The sequence below is a fragment of the Fonsecaea erecta genome (genome assembly GCF_001651985.1).
Source record: "Fonsecaea erecta strain CBS 125763 chromosome Unknown Scaff5, whole genome shotgun sequence".
NCBI lineage: Eukaryota > Fungi > Ascomycota > Eurotiomycetes > Chaetothyriales > Herpotrichiellaceae > Fonsecaea > Fonsecaea erecta.
Window position 1 is genome coordinate 2350551 of NW_017387248.1, and position 24829 is coordinate 2375379.

Below are 24829 nucleotides of genomic sequence, written 5' to 3' on the forward strand. Positions count from 1 at the left end.
TACAAGATTTCTCCCTCAGAGAGAATAAGGAATGTAGTGTGTCGCGACGAGTAGGGAAGAGAAAGAAAAGGGCGAAAAGACAGTAGAAAGACGAGGGGGCGAGGGAGGAGCGGTACTGCCGTTCATGAAAAGTTGGATCGCCTTGACTTTAACATAAGTGTATGTATGTATGTATGTATGTATTATCCAGATACATACATCTCGACGTATATATCATCAGGGCCTACTCGGAGATACCATCACCACCACCACCACCACCACCACCACCACAACAACGGATAAAGATCGATACGACAGCCGACTGACGGCCTCGATGCTGGAGACAGTATTACCCTACTTAACTCGCTACCTACGTATATGCACATGCAGTACATATAGTTAAACTGGAGTATTTCGAACTTTTATTCAGCTGTTTGGTGGTACCTAGCTCGTACATACATGCCCCCGGTGAGACAGACAGCACAAAGCACCTCGGTTTCCCTTCCACAAGAAAAACAGACGTCATTTATTTTCCGTTATTATAGATCCCTCAGTCTCGTCGTACTGATGAAGCTTTTTTAGAGGAGTGGGGGAGTGCACTCGAGGACCTTGGTGCGATGCGGTGCGGTGCAGTGCAGGGCAATGCAGTAAGTACCTACAGTCCACTCCAGTCCAGCTCAGTTCAGCTTCTCCCGAATCCCACTGCCCGTCCCAGCCCAGAGACCATGCCCCCGCCCGTCTCCAGCGCGCTACTCGTCGCGTTCTTTCCGGCCTCGCCGGCCTTGCTGGCCGCTTCGGTCGCAGAGGAGGTGGCGCCCTTGACGGTACCGGCGCCGGCTCCAGCTCCAGGGACAGACGGAGCAGGCACGGGGCTCTTCTGATCCGTGTCCTTCGCGGCGTTCTCTCCCTGTTTGGCGCCTTCTGGTCCTCCATATCCCGCCGCGTTTCCCGCCCGCTTAGCCGCGGCCGCGGCGTCCTGGGAGAGGCTGGCGAGCCTCTCGCCGATTGCTGCGGGAGTCGGCGCGGCGGGAGCTTGGACTTGAGCCTGTTGTTGAGCTGAGCTCCGCCGCGGCCCCAACTTCGGCGGCGGCGACCTCACACCACCGCCACCGCTGCTGACCTGCCGGATGAGGCTCGGAGTTGGGACCGAGGTGGACGGGGTCGCAACTCCCGACGATAACCGGGGGCCGAGTTTTGGCAGAGGAGGAGACTTGAACCCCCCGGACGGCGGGGACTTCATGCCGGAGGGGGTCCGGTCCAGCGTCGCCAGCGGAGACTTGATTCCTGACGGAGTTCTGTCGAGCTTGGGCGGAGGCAGCTTGACGCCGGATGGGACCCTGTCGAGTTTTGGGGGTGGTGGCAGTGGTGACTTGACGCTTGATGGGACTCGGCCGAGCTTGGGCGGAGGTGACTTGACTCCTGATAGTGTCTTCTCGAGTTTCGGCGTCTCATGCGTCGGTTGGGTTGGGGTGCTCTTCTTCGACTCGGACGATTTCTTGGCCAGTTTTGGTGGCGCTGGTCTCTTCCCGCCCTTCCCTGCACCTCCGAATCCCATGCTCGGCATGCTGGGGAGATATGCCGCTGCGCGGGCGGTATAGCTTTGCCCGGTCTTCGCTCCGCTCTGGGCAGCGTCCGTGGTACTTCTCCTGGCATCTTGGGTTGCTCCTCCGACTGCTTTGCCCGCTTCTCCTGCTTTGTCTGTCGTGGTGTCCAAACCCTTTTGTACGGTCTGCGTCGTATTCTGCACGGTCGTGCCCGTCGCTTCCGCTACCTCACCTGTTCTATCCTTGACGGGAGCGGGGGTGCAATCTTTGGCTTGGTGGATGATGGGGGCCTCGCGCGTGGCACGTTTGGTGGAGTTGACTGCCGGGTTGTCTTTAGGGTTCAACGTGTTCCTGACCGTCGGTGTGACTACGTCGGACAGTGTGCCTGCTGTGCCTTTGGCGGCCGCGGCGGCAGTCTCGGTTGCTTTCTTTCCAGAATCTGTCGCCTGCTCGGCCGCTGTCTTAACTGGTGCTTGAGATTTCACTTTCCCGCCACTCGAGAGGGAAGGCATGCTGGGTAAAGAAGGGAGATACTGCGAAGCTTGCTGGACATAGCTTTGTGCTTGGCTTGTGGCTCCCTCTGCCGCCTTGGACGGCTGGCCTGTGACTTTGCTGGCGTTGGTGGCATCGGGTTTCTGAACAGCACTCGGACTCGATCGGTTGATATGCGGCATGCTCGGTAGGTGTTTGTAGAGGTAGGTGGCATAGCTCCCTGTAGAAGCTCGAGTGTCCTTGGCCGTTTGATCTGCGGCGTTACCAGCCTGGCTGGGGTCTTGTCCGGCCTTCTGTAGATTGCTCGCGACCTTTTGCGCATCTTTGGCACTGGGGACGCTAGGCACGTAGAAGTACTCGATCGCCCTCGTCACGAGGCTCTTCTCCGTTTGCTCTTGGATCTTCTTTTCTAACTCCTCGGCCTCTTCTTCTCCCTCGGCGGCCTCGTCGACCTTGCCCCCATGGGATTCCCTCCTCATCAGCCATCTTTTCTGGGCAACACGAGACTGTCTCTCCTCCTCCTCTTCCATCTCGACTAGCTCTTGCCGTTCTCGTTCGACCGCTGCCATGTCGATATCCTCAAACCCGATTTTCTTAAGGATAGCGCCAATGAGGTAGCGGTAGCGCTGGTGACTGCTGACATCCTCCGAGACATCGAAGTTTTCGACGGAACTCAGGCCCTCAACCTTCTGGAGTCCAGCCACGCCGTACTGAATGGCTGACGTGCGGTACATGAACCCAAGCACGTAATCGTTGACTGAAAAGACATTGACAAGTCTGCCAGCGACAACGCTGCGGAGGATTCTCCAGTCGCTCGTGTCACTGGGTGTCGGCGAGCCAATCATGACTGCGTTTTCAACAATTCCGAATTCCTTCCTCTTTGCCAGACTCATAAGACAGGTGTATATGACGCGAGCTCCAAGCGAGTATCCGATGAGGGTGACCGGCCGCTTGCCTTGAGCACGATTGACCAGGGCATCCGCCAGAACCTCACCGGCCTTGTCGGCACGACTTTTCGCAACACTGAAGGGGTTATCAATGACTCTGGCGACCTTCATCAGGGCCATTGGCCACATCGCCGCAGCAAGTTCGGCGAAGATGGTCCGTGATATGATTTCTTTCTGTGCATATCCCCAAGCGGCCGACTGAACCATGCCGTTCATTGCATTCCCCAGATTCAGGAGTGCTTCCAGTTCGTACTTCAGTGCGAAGACTTCGGCACCTGTACCCAGAGAACGCCATGGTTTGACCACCTCCTCTTTCTCAGTCAACCAACCCGAGATGCCGAGAGTGACGCGAAGTTTGTGGTCATGCTCACTCGCCTCTTGTGCGCCTCGGGCCTCGTCTTCGCTGGTCTTCTTGTCGCTGCTGCCATGGACAGGCAGGAACTGAAAGTCTTCGACTTGGCGCGCATACGAGTCCATCATTTGCCCCGTCATCCGTCCACCATATGCACCAAACAACCCGCCAACCAGGACGGCACTTCCTGCTACAGATCCCAGGTAAGCAGCCGCGGATGTAGCACCGAGTCCAAGTCCACCCATGACAGAGCCGACGCCTGCAGCGACAAGAGGCGCTGCCATGCCGCCTGTGACACCGAGGATCGCAGCTCCGGCCGCTGTCGCATAACGAACTCTTCGCTTTCGAGTCTCTTCATTCTCCTTGATTTTCTTCATCTTCTCCTCGTCGGCAGTCAGCTCCTTAGCTGCTTCCAGCAGACCTTTGGCCGTGGTGTACTCGTCCTGCTCAAAGGTCTTCAGGGGCAGCTTTAGTGACGACGTCAAGTTGAGCAACAGAATGCGAGAATAGGCATTGTAGTGCTCCAGGGACAGAAGCAGCAAGAGCAGAGAATGAAGCACCAGCGTCCGCTTGTCCATAGGGAGCTTTGTCAATGGCGTTTTCGTGGGTGGGAACACGTCTTTGAACTTCAGGTTGACAACCCTCGACCCAGCCTCCATGACCCTGGCAGTGGTTATGGGCGCCTGGGGCTTTGACAACGCGGCATTGGCACCCTTCCGAACTTGTTCTTGAGCAGTGTGTTCACTGTTGACAACTTGGCCGACCCGCAGGATGACTTGCTCGCGCCATTCGTCAAAGGCCTTTAGAGCGGTCTTCCTAAGGTTCTTCATCTTCAGCGTGGCAAGGTCCTTGTCGATTTCCGCCTTCATTTTCCGTTCACGGTCATAAGCAGAGACGTCGACCTTTGCTGGGTCCACTCTCATCATCTTCTCCTCCTCGGTCATGCCTTCTCGCAGAAGCGTCTTATCAAGTCCTGCCGTTGAGCTGAAATTGTCCAGAATCATTTTGCGCATTGACTCGGTGACGTTGGCGATGAGTAGCGTTAGATCAGCACGTTGGCCTGTATTCAGGATACTGGTGAGATCTGTCTCGTTTGCATTTTCCGTCTGGGCCTTGGTGGCCGCCTCGGAAACAGTTTGTTCGGCCATGGTGGCCGCTGGTGCTCTGGATTCCCAGGCAACACAATCACACAATCAGAAGGAGGTATTCTAGCGTCTAGAATGGCTTCAAATCTACCCACGCTGGGCGTATACGAATCAGGATTGAGGAGCAGCGGTAAGCCAACAGCGTGAATATCCGATGAGCGAGAATCGTAGACGTATGATGAAGCACAATAAACAACAGACTTGGGAGGAGTCGAAGTGTGGCGGTGCAAGTTGTTCTTCACGTCGATGATCAAAGCTGGCGCACGGCTGAAAGGGGGGAAATGACGTATGGGAAACTTGTTGCGAATATCATGATGCTTGTTTCCTGCCATCGCGTTGTCCCCTGTTCCCTGCCACTCACATACACACAAACGATTCGATTGCCGGGATTGGCGCTGCCTGTGGACCGTGGGAAGAAAATGGGGACCTGGAAAATGCAGCAAAAGAAATCATCCAAAACAAGTCATTGTATCTTCTTACTCTTTGGTGTAACATTGCGTTCAGTCGTTATCAAATCTTGTCCGTGCGTGGGCTCGTTTTCGTAGGCTTTCCCGCCCCGAGAAATTCTAGAATGGTACACCGTGACCTCTAATATGCAATTGCTGGCCGATCCTCATCACTCCGGTCGCCTTGCTTTTTTATTAACAGTACAGCGTGAAGGCTTCGTCTGCAGGAGCAACCTAAAGAATGGTTCCGAAGCTGGCAACATGGTTAGCACGGCGTCCAAAAACACCTCGACCAACTTGCAGGACGTACCCAAATGTCTGCTTGATGCTGCGAACGTAGTAGCCTTCCCAATTCCTCTGCACCACCTCCTCTTGTCCCACCGGCACTCCAGTCCATGTTACGCGCATGTTGGTTACTCGGTCGACATCGTTCTGGTCGAAGAAGATTTCTTGGGTGCTCATGTGTCCTTCCGGCCATTGCGCTAGTCTCCATTTCTGGATAAGCTTCTTCGGAGGTTGTAATTCGACAAACTCCCCAGTGACATTGCCGTCGAAGATGGAGAACTTTCCGCCGACCTTGGCGCCTTCGAAGAGCCGCGGGGGGGCCCGTGTGAAGGCCGCGAGTCGCTGGGGATCGGTAAAGGTCTGGTACATCTCTTCGGCCGTTGTGCGAAACTCATCCGTGGCTGTGACGGTGGTCGTGTTGACGGAAGATCCGCCACTCGTGGAGGTTGTGGTGGGTGCAGGAGACAAAGGCTTGCGTTCTTTTTCGGGGTGCCACGTGGGAGTCGCGAAGCCACTCGAAGGGTTAGAGCCAGGCGCGTGCTGAAGGTCTTTGCCATGCTCTTCGATCAGGGCAGGTCCAAATTTGGCAAACACTTCTCGAAGTTGAGGGACCAATTTCGATCGAACGAGATCTTTAACGGGTTGTTTCTCTTTCTTTTCGGAGTAGATGTCAATATCAAACTGCCGAAGGTTGTTTGTCAGTTGGGGTCCAGGCAAATTTTGGCACACCATGCGAATGACATACCACGTAGTCGTCAGGTTCCGTGTCGTATGCACATTCGGGGACTCTGATGCTTCCACTGACATCGGTTCCTTCTTGGGTCTTGCCTGTTGTAACGGATTAGCTATCTGTTTCACTTTCTTGCTCATTGTAAACTCGTACCTTCATATTCTAACTGTAACGCAACATCAAAGATTGTGATGACTTTGCCCTTCCGCTGGCTCACTTCGACATCACCATCCATCGAAATCAGTCTGGTAATCTTGGCCGACACGCCATCCTCTTCCGCAGAGACCTTCTTGACTTCGGTGTCTAAATAATCTTTGGCCCAGGGGCCAGCGTCCTTATTGACCCAATGCCAGTTGTTGGGATTGTGGAGGACCATTGTGGAAGGAAAGGGTTGTGGTTCGAGGACTTCAGAGCGCAGGGTTCCTGTTGTATTGGCAACACGCATCAGTCTCAAGTCTCACGAATTCATCTCCGTGAATTGTAGCTTGGAGGGATGGAATGTTCAGATTGCAGGCTCAAGGCCATAGAAAGCTGATCCGCATGTAAAGAGTACAAGTCTTCTCAGACTGGTGCCAGCTGGATTCTCATCATAAGAGGCGCGAGGGAGGGGCAGGGACAGCATCTATGCACACATACCTTTCGACAGCAGCTTCAGAGAGGAGGCATCAGTGTTTGTGTGGGAAAGAAGATCGCGTGTCAGGAACAAGCAAAAGATTGTCTTTCACTTCTTCGAAGCAACGGAATTGGAGAGAATTGGAGAGAAAATGCCTGACTCGCTCGCTGCGGGTTCGGCGTCTGAAAAAGGAAAAGAAACGAAGCGAAATGAAATGAAATCGAAATCGAAATCCATGCCAAGATTTCCATCTCCAAGGAAGATTGAACCTCATGCTATGCTCACTATCATCCTGAGTACCCAGCACAGTGAGATACCTCTCAGCTACTCCGTAATTCACTGCTATGATGCAGCCCCTTTGTGCTGGGAGCTTTGAAACCCGACAGCCATGCGCTTCCCTCTCAATCCAAGACCGCCCATTGCCTCCCAATGAAGAAAATCATGCTTCCATACAGTGTGCGGTCGGCAATATCTCCAGTCACAGTGATAAGCTCTTTCAATCCAGGTCGGGGTCATCTTGTTCCCTGCTCCCGATCCTACTGGGTGTTCTCGAGGTATTCCGCACTTGGTTTCTCATACTTTGCACAGAAATATTTCTCACTGTTCCTCGACAGCCAGACGACGAATTTGCTGAGTTCGGTCTTCAAGCGTAGGACGGCATCGGCGTCCATATTCGTTTGTGCAATCATCTCCGGAAGGTTGACAATCATTCGTGTGAGATGCTCGGCACCGTAGCAATCGCCAGGACCCTTACCCTCCCACTCCTTGTGACGACCAGACTCCCAGAGTTTCCGAACCTGTTCACGGTGTAGCGGTTAGTATGAGGATGCGAAAGGGGGTTATCACGCAAAGGAATGACTTGCCTCTGCCAGTTGACTTCTCTCAAAGCGATACAACAAGATCTTGCCAACCGCTTTTTCGAAGTACATCTTCAACCCAGCACAGAATTCCTCGAGGATGTCCGCGTCGGGCGAACACAAGCGGCGATTCATTTTCTCGTAGTTGAAATATTCGTCTATGATGTAGTTCGCCGGAGCCTTGCTCGGCAAGGGGACGAGAAGAAGGGATTTCGTGACGTTCTCCCAGTCGTCGACAAGGAGATTCTTCAAGTGGTCGGGGACGTTGATGCGTACGGATGGACGGGTGTAGAACGCGTCTTCCTGTGCAGTCAAGTAAGCAAATAGGTAACGCATGCATTTGTTTGTCAATGTCAAAATGATGAATAAGGAAACGTGTGATACGGGCGAGTGATTGCATTGGGGCAAGGCGTGTCCTATGTCCTGAGTCCTGGAATGAATGTCCTGATGGGGGATTTTAGTTGAGATTCGCTAGTCCGGCTTCGACCACTTCTGCGGCGAGTGCCAGAACATCCAAGCCTGTGATGGTTCCGGTAACAGCCAAGTTCGCCAGCTCCTGTTGTATGTCATAAAGACTACCACGTCGCATGTGGGTGTCCTCGATGGGCGGAAATGACCAGTCACAGCAGTGACCCGCTAATCTGCAGCGATGGCAGATGGGCTTCACCCTGTCACATTTCACCTTATATCTGATGCATCTCTTGCACGAGCGCCCTTCAAGGTCAAGGTCATGGGAGGTGATCGTAACAGGCTGACTGGCTTGCGCCGCAGCTGCAATGTCATCGGCGGTGATCGTGCCAATGCAACGACTGGCTTGCGCCGCAGCTTCAAAGGCCTGCTCGGTGGCCACGTTGGCGAGGACGTGGAGAGCATGGTGGTCGTCAGTGGACGTTCTCTTGGCCTTAGCGATGAACCCTTTGATGATATCACCCTCATTTTCTTGCTCATATCGGTCCCAGAAAGGAGCGCTGTTGGGAACTTCCTTGAGAACCCAGTGGGGCCGATTCTCAAGCACGCTGTATGGCAATTTGGCCAGGAGCTCTTCACGGATGCCGACAAGACCACTGTCGGGGATACACTTGAGGTGTTCCTCGCTCCAGCCGAGAGGGAATTTGTCGCCATCGCTGTTGATCTTCTCGATGAGGCGATTGGGGTACTTGAGAGCATCGAGCGGCGTGTTTGATCCAGGAGGATCGACCTCAAAGGCACCAGGATCTTCACCATCACCATCACTATCGATGTCGGAAGGCAGCTCTTCGAAATGAGGAGGCAATTCTTGTGTTTGTCCACGGCGTGATGCCAAGCTGTACTGTTTGCCATTTCTTCGCGCGTCTCTCAGCTCGTTGTCGATGGCGTGCTTTTCAAGGTACGTGGTTCCGCCGATCAGTGGCGCGTTGTACATCTTTTTGTGTTTGACGGAAACCTGGAAAGAGCTCTGGCTCAGGAACTCTGGCTCATCTTCGGGTGGAGACAGTGCAATTAATCCTTCAACTTCGCTGGCTGTGTAGTTCGTGGTGTCTTTGATTTTCCAAGGCCGTAATAGCAGCTGCGGTTGGGACGCCATGCCACCCTTCGAACTGCGAAGTTGTCTGTTGATGTTTCCGAGTTTCTTGCTGTGCACTGCTTCTGGAGTTGCTGAAGACCGCGGGGACTCTGAAGAATTGCTTTCGTCGTCGCTGCCTGTTTGAATGGACGTGGATGTTGTCGTTATTGTTGACGTGAGCATAGATTTGGACTTGGCGAGAGAGGCTGCGGCTGCGGCTGCGGCTCTAACGCTCCTCTTGACAGAATTGGCATCCTCTTTGGTCTCTGCACCTTCAGCTTTTGACTCTGTGTTGGAGGGCAATTCAGCACTTCGAATGGAGCCAAAAGCCTTCTGAGCCTTCGGTCCTTTGGTTGCACTAGTCTTTCCGACCTTGGTTTTTCCTTTCCCTCTGACAGTCCTGGTATTCTTTATGGGAGGTTGGACAGTTCTCGAATTTGACTGTGCGATAGCAGTCGTGGCTTTGAGAGCCGCTTTGCGCGGCACATAAAGAAACTGCGTCAAGTCGATATCATCGTTACGTCGCTGTTGAATACCAGGGCTAGGTTTGGCTACAGGTTGGTCTTCCTCAGTGTTTAGTTGGTCCAGATTGTCGTCCACATCTCCAAGTTGAGAGGCAATGCTTGTGCTAGCTTCGGGTGTCTCCTTTACCTTCTCAACGTTTCTCCGGGCATCCTTGTTCTTGGGTGATCCAGGGGTCCAGGGGATCGTATCCAGACGGGGTTCAAAATCATCATCATCATCATCATCATCACGGGTCACATGGGGATTCACACGGGTGCGTTTGTGCGACGGGGAATCGTCACCAACCTTTTCCAGATCATTGTCTCTTGCGCGCTTGGATCCCCTACCACCGGCAGCAGGGACAGAAGACGTGCGCTCCTCTGATCCCCTGCCAGATCCAATGTCGGAGCCTTGTCCTCTGCGGATCTTGCCTGCCATTTTGGGATTCGCTTTGAGAATGGCCTGATGACGGAGTGTCGCTTGCAGTTCTCGATTTTCCTCTGAGATTTTCCTCAGGCGATCCTGGGGAACCCAGTCGTCCCAGCTGGAGGTGGAATTGGTCAGCTTTTGACGACCTGGATGGCTTGGGAGATTGTTGTGGGAGGGAAAACAAAATCTGGTTCCGATGCACAGTTTTATGCGATGTGAGGCAGCACGGACAACGAACATGAATGTGCGATATTCACGATCAGCTGGCTTCATCTGCCTCACATCATCAAAGAAAGGACTGCCTAGGCCTTCGAGCCCCAAGGCCCCAGGAAATCTGTCACAGCAACAGGACAAGGACGTGACAAAGGCAAGCAGAGATAAAGAGATGAAAGACTCACGTATTCTTCCAGCCTTTGTAGTGGACCTTGTAATGGAACGGCGATGTCTCGTCGTCGGGATCTGATCTTTCTACATCTGTGATTTTGGCATCATAGAGCATCTCACCATGAAAGCAGAGCGCCTTCTCGTCTTTATGGTACAGTGGTCTGTTGTCATTGGACTGTGACTGTGACGGTGGAGCCATGTGAATGATGGACTGGTCGAAGGGCGAAATCGGCCACTTCGAGACAAAGGAGGATCTCGAGACGGGATTGATGAAAAGAAGTGAAAGAAGAAACAACACCCCGGCGGAACCCCTCACAAAGGAGATGATATTGTCAACACGGTCAACTAGGCTGAGGAGGTCTGGAGACAGAGAGAGAAAGAGACTACAGAGAAGGAGAGAACAGATTTGAAGAAGATGTTGTCGTCGCAGCGAAGGGAGAAGCGACGACGTGCTCAAAAGCAGCCAGGGACAGAGCCAAGGCGAAGCCAGCGCTAATTGGCTGGCGAGAACGCGTCCTTGATCCGAAGTTTTTCCGGTCCGCGAAGGTCGTCCGGGTTGTTTGAAGTTGCAAGGTGAACAACATCGTTGTTTTCAAGCAGGAACTTGCACAGTGAGTGATCTTGTTGGTTTCTGTCTGGAGAAGGCTAGACAAGGTGAGCAAGGAAGCCTACAGCCCAGTGCTTTCATGTCCCGGTCTTGCATTTGTGGAGTAGCTAAAGCATATTTCACAGCTACACGCGTTTGCTACCCAAGAACACCACAAGGTTGCTTTCCAGTGATTCTGTGACCACTGCTACGATCGAGCTATTCTTGTGAATAACACGGGCATCTCCACTGCCTCGTGAACGAGACCTAATCTTTGCAATTACAACGGACAAAGACCCTTTGAAACCAGACACCCAGCGACATCCAGGATTGTCAGGCTCTACAAAGCTGCTTGACAAGAGATTGAACAGCCTCAATTTACAAGCAGGAAGTGCTTTCCCGCTGCTGGCTTATTGTTTCAAAGTCAATTGGAGAGAGCAGGGCCAGGAGCCATCATTTCTATCGGCAAGGCTACCGTTTCAGGGGGTTGGTTATCACTGAACTACCCTGAGAGAAACAACTAGTAGGGGCGGGTCTACTTCCTCGGCGAGAAACAACGACGACGACGACATCATCCTGATATTCCCGTGATCAGGGGTTGAGAAAAGGGGACGGGCAAAAGGCCGAGGTTTCGCAGCAAACTACGACAGAGGACGCCAAACTGCTGGCTAGATAAACCAAGACACACAGTCGAGCCATGCCACCCCAAACACCATCCGAGTCAGAGATCCTCACATCGTACCTCCTCCACCCTTCACCCCTCCCGACAATTTTACCCTATAAATCATTCCTCGCACTTCTGCCGCCCAGTGCGTCCTCGGCACGGCTACACCCGACCGAGCTCAAGCGTCTGTACCGAGAGCTGCAGTTCCAGAGGGACATAGTCATTGACGACGTAAGGCGGCGGATCGACGACGAGTGTCGACGCAGCGTGGAGCTCACGGCGAGGCTGGGGAGGCAGATCATGAGGGAAGAGGGGTTAAAGAGGGGCAGGAAGAGGAAAAGGACGGGTGTTGACGACAATGAGAACGCCGATGAGGCAGCGGACAGTGATGTGGATGACGAGGAAGAGGAGACGCACTTCGACACGGCCCTCCACAACGGACAGCCCCTCGGCAACACCCTGCCCACACCGACCACAAAGCACAACCACTCGACAAAAACGCTCCTCGCCGCAATGGCCACCGCAGGCGACGACCTCGTAGCCGAGATTGCAGATCTGGAGTTCCAAATCGATGTGCTGCGCCAGCAGAGTCAGGACACGGTCGGGAACCTGAGTGACCTGCGATACGGACGGTTTGCCACGGCCGGGGGGAGGATGAGTGGGGATAGGGGGGGCAGCAATACCGCTGCCGACACCAAAGACGAGCTGCTGAACGAGACCGTGGACGATATTGCGGGTGCGATCAGGGAGTTGAGAGACACGTTGGTGAACGCATTGTCTTGAAAAGTGGCGGATAAGCGAAAAACCCAAAAGGGGGGTCTAACACATCCAAGAATATAGTCCGATGATTGATATGGAGTTGTATTTGTCCAGTCTTTCTTTGCATCCAGCCCGTGAACACGAGCGCTCTTGGGACTACTGTCATGCCCCTGAAACCCATCCATCCAGGTTAACACAGATCAGGCAGATGAGATCCCGATGTCGGTCAACAGGTCCCTTCATCCGCCCATCGAGGGGTCTACCACTCTAGCTCGGATAGTAGCAAGAGAGGAGATGGAAATAGGGAGCAAGCAACTGTATCTCAATGCTGGTTTCCTGATTCTCGTACGTAGATCATGCGCTACATGACAGGTAATACATATACCATCAATAGACCAAATCCATTCCATGATTGTTAGTCAATTTCCACTCAGCAACTCCTGTTAGGTCGTTGTCGGCCCGGTGTCGCCTTCTTCCCAGGCCCCATCTCATCCGCCTATGCTGCCTGCTTTGTTCCAAGCTACCCCTACTTTACTTGTGCGCCGCAATGACCTTCTCCATCTCCTCTTTGCTCCCCATGAAAATTCCGCTTCGGTCATGGATCCCTTCCGGCTTCACCTCCAGCATCCTGTCCATGTTGCTGTTAACTGCCATGCCACCGGCATTCTCCATCACTAATGCCATAGGCGCGCACTCATACAGAATCCTCAGTTTCCCTTTGGGGGATTTCTTGTCGGCTGGGTATGCGAAGATGCCTCCATACAGTAAAGTGCGGTATGCGTCGGCAACCATGGACCCGATGTAGCGGGAGCTGTATGGTTTGCCGCCCTTTTCGGTGGGGTATTTGAGCGACTCAAAGTATGCCTTCGTCTTGTCCGTCCAGTATAGAGAGTTTCCTTCGTTGACGGAATAGATGGCACGCTTCTTGGGAATGCGCATGTTGGGATGTGTGAGAATGAACTCTCCTAGGGCATTGTCCTGTGTACCGTCCAGATTAGTACGAGAAAAGCTTGCCGTGTATATCTAAGAGAGGGAAAGAGGTCTCCTCACCAGTGTAAATCCATTGACAGAACCACCTTTCATGGTGATGACGAGTTGCGCGGAGGCGCCATACATCGTGAACCTGCTTCCGTCAGGACTGATTCAACCTTTTCACCGTATCGTATGTCAAGCATCAACTTACCCAGCAGCCAGCAATTCTGTGCCCGGCATCAGCAGGTCCTCTGGGGAAGGTTTCTTGCCAACGACGCTGTCAGGCAGCTTCATAATCCCAAAGATGGTCCCCACACTGACACCAGCATCCAAATTGCTCGATCCGTCAATGGGATCGCAGGCCACAACGTATCTGGCATCCTTGCTGTCGTCAAAGTATATCACATCCTCCTCCTCTTCCGAGACGAGCGCTCTGCACTTTCCGGATCCCCGCATGGCGGCGACAAAGAGGTCATTGCCAATTACGTCCAGTTTTTTCTGATCATCGCCTGTCGTATTCGAAGAACCAGCGAGACCGGTGAGGTTGATCAATGAAGCACGGCGGATATAGTAGGAGATGGATTTGAAGGAGAACTGGAGGGCATGGCAAAGCAGCCTGCAGACACAAATGACGTTAGCCTTCAGACACTATATGCGAGAGCAATAGATTGGCCAACTGACGTAAAGTCACCGGTGGCTTCCTTGTGCTTTGTCTGTTCTTCCGTCAGGAATCGAGTGAGGGTGATGATGTCTGTGTTGATTTTCTCCTCGCCAGTGCCAGTGGTCTGGCCATTGGTATCTCCGTTGGTTGCCATGTTTGCAGCTCCTGCTCTTACAGATAATTGGGGTAGAAAGAGAACGTTTGAGTCTTAAGAAATCGGAACGGGTGGTGTAGGGCACGCGATGGGTGTATTGGCCCTCGGTAGAATGGAAGCCAGACGTCAGAGGAACAGGAACCGACGGAAACTTGGGGATCCAGAAGCCTAGGCGAGCAACAAGAATGGATCAAGTAGAAACAGATATCTCGAAGGAAGAACAGAAGCCAGATATCTCAGGAAAAGCCCGTGGTTTTTAAGCAGAGAGAACTGCTGTCAGTTCCGACAGCCCCATATCGGGTGGTTCGAAGGTACTGGTAGCAGCAGGGCAAAGCATTGTCAACATCATTGTCTGGCCCCTGGTGGCCCGGATGCGGGAGATGATGGCAGTGGAAAAACGGGCAGTGGATGCTTCTCCGCATCAGACAGTCGATCCGAGTCGATTCCCTCTACAAATGAGCGACATGCAAAAGGGATGTGTTGAGTGGGTGGAGGGATGGAGGGGCAAAACTGCGCAGCGCATGGACACACTGACGGCAAGCCGAGGGATTCTTGGTCCCGACTTCTTCCGGTGGGCCATCCTCTGCACGTGACATCACATGGCGCCGGCGAGGCTGAGAGTTGGAAGCATGCAAGAAGAGAGCAATCACTGTTCCCATGTCATGTATCGGGGATTGGCAAGTCTCCCCGACTTTCAGTACCGGACATGTAGTTCGAGAAAGGCTGCAGGGTTGTTGACAATCGTTGTAAATTCCGCCCGCTGAGCTCGGGAAACATCAGCCCGAACAACAGCCGTCGGGCAGGTTCGGAATGGGTCGACAGCAAGGTCCTAGACCCAGATTGTCTCCAATGCCAATTCTCTACTTGCCCAGCATTTTCACACCATTTATGCTTGGCCCAGGCAGGCTTACTTCGGATAATAGTTCAGCAGTAGCAACAAATCTACCCCAGAACGGAATCCTGCTATGGAAACACTTACTCAGCCAAACCCTCACTCAACACATTGACAAAGCGATGACTTCATATATCACGCCTCATTCAGCTTCTCTGCCCGGTGATAAAACGGTGGCAATGGTTCAAGTTTCTGTCTCAAAACCCACACCCGGAAATGCCAGACAGCATCCTTCATCTGGTAGCTCATATGCTTACGAGTGCTGACGCTGAACACTTGGTCCAGTTCTTCGAGAGTGAGGGCCTAGAAAGATTGAGTCAGGATCACGTACAAAGCCGAAGCATTTGATCAAGCCTACCTTGGTTTCCGGGACAAACAGGAGAATCAAGAACCACAAGATGATGCACCATACGCCATACCACGCAAATGCACCCTGAGGCTTGAAAGCGGTAAGGAGATGAGGCCAGGTGAAGCTGAGAATGAAGTTGAAGCACCATGTTGTGGCTGTCGCAAAGCTCATACCGACATCTCGAACATGCACAGGGAATGCTTCTGCCGAGTACGTGAATGGTACAGGGCCTTCACCAGGCGAGTAGAAGACCTGCAGAATGGCCGTCAGGACACGTGAGGATCGAGCAGGGCTTCAACTCACCTCAAATAAGTACATCCCTGTGGTAACCATGCCAACTTTGGTTTTGGTGTCATGGAACCAGAAACTGAAGCCAGTCCACAATAGGAAAATCGCCAAGAAAGGGAACGTGAAGAGCAGAAGATTACGGCGTCCCCAGCGGTCGATGGTAAACACGGCAGGTAGCGCAAAAATCCAGTTCAGGATGCCCGTTCCCATCGACGCCAACAACGCCGACGTCGTTGAGAATCCTGAGCTCACGAAAATTGTTGTCGAATAGTACGCAATCACGTTGACGCCCGAGAATTGCTGGAGTTTGTGTCAAGAATAAGGTGTAATGAGAGTTGGAAGACCAATCTTACCTGTCCGAACATGACAATCCATGATGCCAAAGTTGCACGTCGATTGCGAGGGACGGTGAAGAGCTCAATAAACTGGGTGAACAGGTTCTTGCCCTTGTGAGCCTTACGTTCGAGTTCCACGCCAACATAGGTGTAGTAGGTATCTCTGGCGGCTTGGAGGTCCGTGAACCTCAGGCGTTGGAAGGAGCGGAACGCCTTTTCTGGTCGGTTGTGCTGGATGTACCACCTGCGCAAAGGCTGGTTAAAAGGTCTCTGTTCAAGGGCATGCTGAGGTGAAGGCTTGAATGCTTCATCATACATACCTGGGGCTCTCAGGGCAGAAGTAGACTTGAGCACAGACGATAAGCGGAAGGACGACGGTACTCCCGAGCATGAGTCTCCAGCCGAGATTTGGGGAAAGTCCGCCGAATGCAACGCCCATGATATTCCCAAGCATAATACCTAGAACGCTGTCAGGGAACGAGACCTCCGTCCATTGCTGTAATGAACGTACCGAAAGCAGTCCACATTTGCCACATCATAACCAACGCGCCACGAATCGGCGCCGGAGCGCACTCGGCAGAGTAGACTGGCACCGTGGAGGATTTGGGACCAATTCCAAGACCTCGGAGGAGGATTAGCATGGCTTCATGTTGTAGGACGACAAGTAAATCAATGGGCTCGACTTACCCAGAACGAATCGTGCCAAAAACAGGTTCACCCACGAATTAGCAACGCCTTCCCAGACCGAGGCTACCGCAGCAATGAAGCAAGAGATGAAGATCGTTCCTCGACGGGCAAAGACTCTGTTGCACGGCTCCGTGAGCCAGCAACCGAGAATGGCACAGCATACTGGATTCTATGTCAGCCTGTAATAAAAAAAACATCATATATACCGCAAGTGTCTTTTTCAAGAAAGAACGATTCGGGCACTTACAGTATGGCGCACCGACAACCAGACCGGTCAAGTTGTCAACCATGTCTTGGCTGAATCGCTTAGTGGTGATATTGAGTTGCTTGAGATAGAGTGCCTGGGCACCATTGTTGACTGTCTCGTCCATGCCCTGCACGGCAGCCGCCAGCGAACACATAACGACCAACCAATACAGGGTAAATGGCTGAGACCAGCGGTGAGTGTGCTCCCGTTCGAGAATTTCTCGGTCTTCAGGCGACAGCTCGACGATTCTGTCCGTGGCATTGGGAGATTGAGCTATCAATGCACCCTTGCGAAATGCGTCGACATAATCCATGAGGTTGTTGTCTCGGCAGAAGACCTCGACCTCCTCCAAGAGTTTCTCCTTGGGGATATCGGAAAGCGGATTCTCAAAGGCGGCGCTCAACTTGGTCATGTCGACGTCCGTGAAGGACTTCTTGCGAGGAGGAACATTTTCGATATTAGTGGCGGTACGCTCACTGTCGCCCGATCGCCTGTTGTAGGCCGCCTTTTCATTTTCAGCCATGCTGAGTTAGAAAGAGCAATAAATCGATCAAAAGGAGAAAGGTTATAGTTGTTCTCGAGACTTGGCTCAAAAGAGGACCAGGAGCAGGCGCCGGTGGTTCTCGGAGGGAAACAAGCAAATGGGGCTAGATATGTCAAGAGAAGTCAAGACATTATTGTATATCTTTTCACAACACGCCTTCAGGGCGCGCCAGGTCCCGTATCAACACACCGAACACTCGATGGCAAGGCGGGATCATAGAAGATCATCAATCGACGTCATAGAGCCTGTTGGGCCACCGACAAAAGCCATGTGGTCAACGGGACCACCCAGCGAGCAGGTACAGCTCGGGTTGGATGCCGTGTCCGAGTCTGGAACAGACCAATGGCGTTCCGCCATAGCTGGAAAGGATAGAATATAAAACCGGATCCCTCAGTTGCGACTTGACTGTATTGACCCAGGTGCGACGGTATCCTTGCGGAATAGACGTCAGTCTGTTCTAACAGGGTGGTGTCGGGGCTTTTCTGAAGGTTGCAACGTGGGTGATAAGGGATGATCTTGCGCCGATCGAGACCGAGGGCTCAATCGAGGGAGGAAGGATAGGAGGTACAAACCGCGCCGGTGCCGATCTTGACGGGCTTGGGCCGGCCTGGGTGTGGGTGCCTTGCCAAGACACCGGCTCCACTCTCCTCCCCTTCAGTATCCCGAGTCACGTGGGGTGCCGACTTACCCAAGCCCCTGGAAGCCTTCTCCATCTCGATCCCCAGACTTTCCCGCTCACCTCCCTCTCGTATACCTTGTATACCTAATGCCTACAGGTCACTATTGCGCAAACTCCACTTGTAATCTTCCCGTTTACGTTCACGGTCACGCGTAGCCTCCAGGCCGCTCAAAGTGGAGTCAGAAATACTAAATATTGTCCCCTTCCATGGCCTTCGTACAAGTCTGGGGACTTGGTAGTATCGGCACAGGCAGAGTGCGACGATGACGTGTTCAGCCACGCTCCTGAACAGACAGAGGTCCCTCGTATTATGTCGTATAGGCGGCAACCAATCCATTCATCGCACGGTGCACAAGTGCGTTCATTATTTCATTATTCATATCCATGCAAACTAGTTGGTCGCTCAGTTGGTATCGTTTCAATGTCATCTTTGGAGAATACCCGCACGAACGAACGCTCCCAAGTTATTCAGCGGCTTGTAGAGATTCATCCCATCCACCAACGCTTTCCAAAAACATCTTCACCTGTGCTTTCCTCCCTTGCAGGGCACTCCCCAGCGCTTCGAGCCATTGTTCCTCAATCATTGCCACTTGCTGCTTCAATTCTGCGGTAGCCGTCTTCTCTTGTTCGTCTCGAACTTTCCTCGGATCCTCTCCCGATACAGGACCATCCAGTTCGGCGCGAGCCCGCCTGGCTTCAGCGACTCGACTTTTTGCTGTAATCAACCCGATATTGACTTCATGGAGCAAACAGTTGAGGTTGCTTTGGGATTCAATGAACTGGTACGTCGATTTCTCCGCGTGATCAAGCAAAGTGAAAAGATACTGTTGCGGGAACTGATGGTATTCGGGGTTCTCTGCATATTCAGCATCGGGGATCACAATGGCACCGATCCGATACAAGTCATCGGGAATCTTATTGATCAGATCCAGCAGTCCAGGCGCGATATCCCAGAATGCGGACGATTGCAGTTGGACTTCGTCTCGAACATGTTCTGCAACGAGATCGACAAAATTCTGATGACGTACCAGTGCCTCTTCGTAAAATGCTTTGTGTCGCTCGAGACTGTCGCGGTTGAAGAAATCCTCCGTGTCGCGAATCTTCTCAAAGTTGCTGACCTGGTGATATGGCAGAAGCACAATGGCTTTGTATTTTTCGTTCCGCGCGGTAAGGAGGTCGAAGATTTCCTTATGGACAGTTTCCCGTGTTTCAAACAACCACTTCAACTGGGTCAGATATTCCAATATTTCAGGCATGGCATCCCCCTCCTGCTGTGGTCGATCGAGGTCCGAGGCCTGCATGTCTGCCACCAGCTGCTCTGTCAATGCTGTCATGTGGGCACTGAGTTGCGTCGCACGATCATGAAGCATTTCATGCATCGGGTTGATTACCACATCCTGCAACGTATCAAACTCCGCTTGCAGGCAGGCTTTCTCCGAAGTATTCTCCTCCATCTTGAGTGCCTGCTCGGCTTCGGCAGCTTCGGCATACGTGATACTGCCCTCATTGATCTGCGCTGAGATATTAGTCCTAAAGTTCTTCTGTCCCTCAGCAACCTTGCGCTTATGTTCGGTCCGAAGAGCCTCAACGCTCAAGTCATGTCGCGATCTCCTATTCTGTAGCTCACTCAAGTCACCAAGTGTCCGGACGAGCTTGCGATACGTTGACAACTTCGGATGACTGTTGTTGACCGCAGGGTAGTGTCGCGGATATGGTGGAGGCAGAGTAATAAACCGTGAGAAATCGAGCCCCGCTGGAGAGGGCGATGGATTTGGTAGGATGTTCTCCTGCGCCGGGAGAGGCTCGGCATCCTCGTAGACGCCAAATGCCTGTGGGTTGACCTTCTCATCAGCGTAGCCTTCTGGCGAGCTGAATACTTCATTGATATTGGTCGGTGTAGCAGCCTCGGACAACACTTCCTGCATGGAGATGGCGGAAAGGCCCATATATTTGGACTCCCGTTTCGACCTTTTCATCTTATTCGGCATATGATCAGTTTCCGAGCCAGTTTGTGACTGCCACCATCGGCTAGCCGTACGACCACGAGAACTGACTTCATCGTTACTCATACTGGCAATCGGTGAGAGTTCTGGGCGGTACTCCTTTAGCCACATGTCGCCATGTTGAGCCGGATCGGCCCGCATCCCGTGCATAGGTGATCGCATTCTGGCGGGTGTCGTAGCTCGCACCTCAACGCGGCCAGTCGTCCCGGGGTCACTGAAAAGCCGTTGTTTCGCTTCCTCAGGGTTAAAGGTCCCATCAGCGAATGGAGTTGGATAATGCTGCCGCCGGACCTTCGACTCCTCGACAATGTACCCCATGAAAAGTTGCAATCTCTCTAGCTCGGTATTTGCTTGGCTCTCTTTTACGAGGAATTCCTGATGCCGCCGCGAAGCTTCTTGCATGAAGGGATCATAGTCGACATGGGCGAGTTCAGCCACCGAAGATGCCGTAGAAGGGAGGATGCTGTGCGCAGAAGTGGGGTTCTTTTGACTCAGTGGCGGCGTGGGCAGCGACTTCGGAGGCACGAGTGATGTTCGGCTACTCCTCCGCGACAGAGACGGAGGAAACGGTGAATCAAGGGGTTGATAGTCAGAATCTCCAGACCGGAATCGGGCCCTGGTTCTGCTGCTGGTTCGCAAACCCCTTCGAGCAGTTTCGGGGTTGACCCGTTCTGGTGCCAACGGCCCCAACATGGGTGAGTTCTCAGGGCTGATGCCGGCGGGGCTCAAGTTGTTGAACCAAGGGTCAGTGTCGATGGTCAAGGCGCTGAGATCCGCCAATTGACCCTCATGAAGACTCCGACGTTGCTTCCGACGTTCCAGCAGACCCTTTGCGGACGAGACACGGACAGCAGCGCTTCTCGACAAACCTGCGGGTGTCGAGCCCGGTCGATCGAGGTTCGTGGTCTCAATATGTAACGGCATCGGCGCCCTGGAGCTGGATCGATGAGTGGACTCATCCCTCCAATTTGCAGGCGTAGGAGGCATTGGGCTGAGAAGAGGTGCACGTAATGGAGCACGGTGACTTGATCGATTGCTGGGTCCAGCCGCCTGTGGTTGAGCGAGAGTCCGAGCTCCACCTGCGCTCTGAGACCTCGAGGCCGAAGGGGGTGGCCCTGGAGGCGGGCCAGGCAAAGGCATCCCTGGAAACCAACTTCTCTGTTTAGAAGATGACCTTGACGATGATCCCTCTGGATTCTGAATGGGCGGCGGTTGAGAAGAATAAGCGTCCGCGGAAGCAGCTCTCCTCGATGCTGGTGCAGCTGGGAGCTGCCCAAGAGGCAGGCTCTGTTGCGCAGCCACCGTGTTGATCGACAAGGCAGTCCCCAAAGGATGTCTCGACGGCCCCAAGCCAGAGTTCGACTGTGACCCATTTTGCTGCGAGGGCATACTAAAGCGACTGGAGAGGTGGTCGAAACCACCGGGTCGCCCCGAGGGACTGAAGTACTGTGGTCCGTTCGTGTCGGTCGTGGTCTGGCCGCTGTCACCCCTATCACCTAGAGAATGGGATCCTTGGTTAAGTGGTGACAACACTCCTACAGTACTGGTTGGAGTGTTTATCTGGGATTGATTACCAGGAGCGGTGAACGTAGAGTCTGCCGGTGATATAGTCGTTCCAGCACTGGTTGCCTCACGAGCAGCAACGCCTGTCGCCGCGGCAGCAGCAGCAGCAGAGTATGGCGGAGGTGGATGGGAATGCCCTTCTGCACACAGGGTCAGACACACCTCTTTCCCAACGAAATACCAACATACCTTCTGCTTGAGAACCTGGGTTTCGAGTTTCTGACCCGAACGACGTCCGTCGACTCCCTCCCACCCACTCCCTCGGGTCGTAAGGCACATTGTAGTTTCCTGACACTCTTGCAGCCATTGGTACAGCACTTTGTGGACTAGGTACTGGCGAATTGATGTATGACGGCGAGAAGGGGCCGCGCAGCAATGGAGCAGAGACGGGGCCTGGGGACGACAGACCACGCGCAGCGACAATATTGATGTTCAATGGCGGTGGGAAGGGGACATGGCCAAGGCGCACTGGAGAGGCCGCAGACTGGCCATCCCTCGGTGGTGGAGGAGGGAGAGGAATAATGACCGTGGGAGTTCTTGGGGCGTGTTGATATTGAGCCTGGCCATGTTCAGCCGCAGACAATGGTCGGCTTTCGAAACGCTGTTAGCAAGTCCTGCCTTAGGAGCTCTAGACTGTGACAAGGAACCACAGTTCTGGACGTAAACATACAAGGACATATTGTGAAGAAACAGTCTTGCCCAACCGCCAAGTTGAGATTGGTGGATTAAGCGCCCACACGGTTCAAGTCACATTCGCGCATGGTGGGCATCGCATCCTGCCTGGCACCAGCAGCCATGGTGGTCATTCAATTCACCTCCTTGACAACAGTTAAAGGTTTTTGTCGATAGATTGTGAAAATATCAATAAAGACAGACAAACACCCATCCACATCCCAATCTTGGGCGAAGGCAAAAGACGAGAGGCATGGAGGGCGAATTGCGGAAGTGGGGACAGGAATGTTACGAGTGGCAGAGGGTTGTTGCTATTCTTTGCCCTGAAGCCTGTAAGCCAAGCCCAGAACAATTGGTCGTCTCACGACGCCATGGGGAAAGAGGGTGCCTGCAGGGCATGTGGCCGGAGAATAACTCGGGCTCTGGGTGGCCTGAGTTGAGAATATCTGGATGCTGGCGGGACGGGTGCGAGCAATGTGCAGGAACCCAGAGCGGATGCGGGATGGCGGGCAAGTCTCGCGTAGCTTCTGTCAGCCAATTATTGGTATCTTGGGGGCACCCAAGGGAGGGTGGAAGAAAATAGCAGCAGCTAGGACTCATAGGGAGCAGGGCACTCCAAGTGCGCCTCGGGTAGTCGAAGCCTACGGTACTGCTCATGAAGTACGAGGTAGAGGGTAAGCTAACGCTGCTTTAAGGTGCCTTTGAACTGAGCCACACTAGCCTTTTCCCACAGCACTCTTCTGCGAGCCAAAGTCTCATCCCGGCTTGTAATCCTTGATGGCCACTTCAAGACCCAAGCAGGAAAATGCAAAGCGCTCGTTGATGAATCAAAGAAGTCACATCTGTGGTAGCACGGACAGGGGAAGTGAAAGATATGCGCCAATTGAAGGGGCCGAAAAGCCTCTCCGCTTGACCTTCCACCTTTGTCAAGCAACCACTACGCGTTCAAATTTGGAGCAACCCAAAAAAAATTGTTGTCGTCCCAGATTCTTTCGCACCGTCTGCAGTCCACCGCCTCCTCTGTCCCAGATCCAGTAGAATTCGTGGCTCTACTGAGGTGCCGCAGCCGGCATAGCAGTAGTCAACACTCAAGATGCACATCCAAGGACAGATTGCAAGCACGGCGATTTGAACATCGTTGCTAACGCGACAGACCAATCACCAACTCATCATATAGCCACAGGTTCCCCAGACTGATTGATGCCTTCGTCGAGATGCCGTTCAATACAGGAAGAACAACAAACAAGAAACGGCGGGCCAAGGAAGCTCTTCGGTATGTCGTCCCCAGGTTCTTCACTCTCGCTCAATGATGAATCTGCATACCGTAACAAACTAGAGTCTTTGATCCTTTTGGATATGAAACTCGAGATCGCAACGCACGTCAGTCTGATTATGCAAGATCTCTACTTCACAGCCATTAGTCCATTTGAGAGTCCTATGGCTAACTTCTATCGAAGAAACTCTGACCTGCACGACACCTCATGCTTGCTCCGCCGTCGTCTTGAAGAACTTGGTACGTCAATCCCCCCGCCCCACGACCAACGAATCTTTCATGATGGATTTTACAAAACAATATACGCTGGAAATTACCGGCAGAGGCTTTCGGGCCGTTGAAGAAATAAAATGGCTATATCTGATTGTTCAAATCTGGCTGCGAACACAATGTCCGACATTTTGCGAGGGATTTTGCTGACCTAACTTCAATGCTAGATGTTGTGAAGGTATGGCCGGCTCTCCTGTTTCCTGGGCACAGCGGATTTCTTGATGAATGGCACTGGGCTCCGATCACGGCTACAAAATTGCCGGTCTTGATGGAAATGCCCTATTGTGGCAGGCCTAGAAAACCTCGCCCACTGATTTGCACCATGTCATTTTCTGATCATGTTCTTTCACCGCGACGTGCACTAATTACGCTATTTCCAAACAGGAGAGCTCAAAGCAACCGGTGGCTCCCGAGTAAGTATGTCTTCTCTCTTACGTCCTCGCTTTCGATGATGAATTTTCTAGATGACGAGTCTTATCCAGTACTCTGATGCAGATAAACTCAAACAACCATTCATGCATTTCCTGACCTTTGCTTCTGCTGATAGCTTCGCTCCATGTCTTCTTGGAACAGTGCTGACGATCAAGTCTTACAGAATTTTTGTCGGTGGTCTCAAGTATGTTCAGTTCTGTCACACCCCATTCTGTCATCCATATGATGAGCCGACACATTCAAAAAGACAAGCATATGTCCAAGTTGACCCAGGTTAACAAAGACGAGACTGTCAAGCCTGATACATATCTCCGTTTATACCTTGCTCTGAGACCTGCCCAGTGTGATACTGACGAAGTCTTCATACAGCTTGGTTTTGCTAGATCTTTCTCAGGTGAGCTACACCGTCCCTTTCCCGATACTGTCCTATAAGGATGATTTATTCTACAATTCACGACGGTCAACGTAGCTTATGTTTTGACGACCAACGCCTGTGACAAGGCTTAGATCTGAATACACCATTGTTTTGATTGATTTATGTATCCTCAA

General features: G+C 52.8%; 7 protein-coding genes across 7 annotated transcripts; 1 reads left to right on the top strand and 6 right to left on the bottom strand.

Annotated features, from left to right (window-relative positions):
- Positions 1–661: 661 nt before the first annotated feature.
- AYL99_06911 (hypothetical protein) lies at positions 662–4462 on the bottom strand (the record flags this gene model as incomplete). Its single annotated transcript, XM_018838420.1, has 1 exon — positions 662–4462. One exon carries the CDS (start codon positions 4460–4462, stop codon positions 662–664), a length of 3801 nt encoding a protein of 1266 aa, XP_018692980.1.
- Positions 4463–5139: 677 nt separating this feature from the next.
- Positions 5140–6296, bottom strand: AYL99_06912 (hypothetical protein; the record flags this gene model as incomplete). The annotated part of the gene is made up of 4 exons (XM_018838421.1): positions 5140–5158; positions 5216–5871; positions 5936–6018; positions 6074–6296. 4 exons carry the CDS (start codon positions 6294–6296, stop codon positions 5140–5142), a joined length of 981 nt encoding a protein of 326 aa, XP_018692981.1.
- Positions 6297–7069: 773 nt separating this feature from the next.
- AYL99_06913 (mortality factor 4-like protein 1) lies at positions 7070–10449 on the bottom strand (the record flags this gene model as incomplete). The annotated part of the gene is made up of 4 exons (XM_018838422.1): positions 7070–7330; positions 7445–7693; positions 8073–9981; positions 10265–10449. 4 exons carry the CDS (start codon positions 10447–10449, stop codon positions 7070–7072), a joined length of 2604 nt encoding a protein of 867 aa, XP_018692982.1.
- A 1084-nt stretch (positions 10450–11533) lies between these two features.
- Positions 11534–12283, top strand: AYL99_06914 (hypothetical protein; the record flags this gene model as incomplete). Its single annotated transcript, XM_018838423.1, has 1 exon — positions 11534–12283. One exon carries the CDS (start codon positions 11534–11536, stop codon positions 12281–12283), a length of 750 nt encoding a protein of 249 aa, XP_018692983.1.
- Positions 12284–12790: 507 nt separating this feature from the next.
- On the bottom strand, positions 12791–14046 carry AYL99_06915 (hypothetical protein; the record flags this gene model as incomplete). Its single annotated transcript, XM_018838424.1, has 4 exons — positions 12791–13237; positions 13310–13382; positions 13443–13847; positions 13913–14046. The coding sequence occupies 4 exons, from the start codon at positions 14044–14046 to the stop codon at positions 12791–12793; spliced, it is 1059 nt and encodes a 352-aa protein (XP_018692984.1).
- Positions 14047–15073: 1027 nt separating this feature from the next.
- On the bottom strand, positions 15074–17367 carry AYL99_06916 (hypothetical protein; the record flags this gene model as incomplete). Its single annotated transcript, XM_018838425.1, has 8 exons — positions 15074–15241; positions 15297–15539; positions 15591–15875; positions 15929–16154; positions 16231–16369; positions 16422–16532; positions 16598–16759; positions 16845–17367. The coding sequence occupies 8 exons, from the start codon at positions 17365–17367 to the stop codon at positions 15074–15076; spliced, it is 1857 nt and encodes a 618-aa protein (XP_018692985.1).
- Positions 17368–18531: 1164 nt separating this feature from the next.
- Positions 18532–21940, bottom strand: AYL99_06917 (hypothetical protein; the record flags this gene model as incomplete). Its single annotated transcript, XM_018838426.1, has 2 exons — positions 18532–21773; positions 21823–21940. The coding sequence occupies 2 exons, from the start codon at positions 21938–21940 to the stop codon at positions 18532–18534; spliced, it is 3360 nt and encodes a 1119-aa protein (XP_018692986.1).
- Between the last annotated feature and the right edge of the window lie 2889 nt (positions 21941–24829).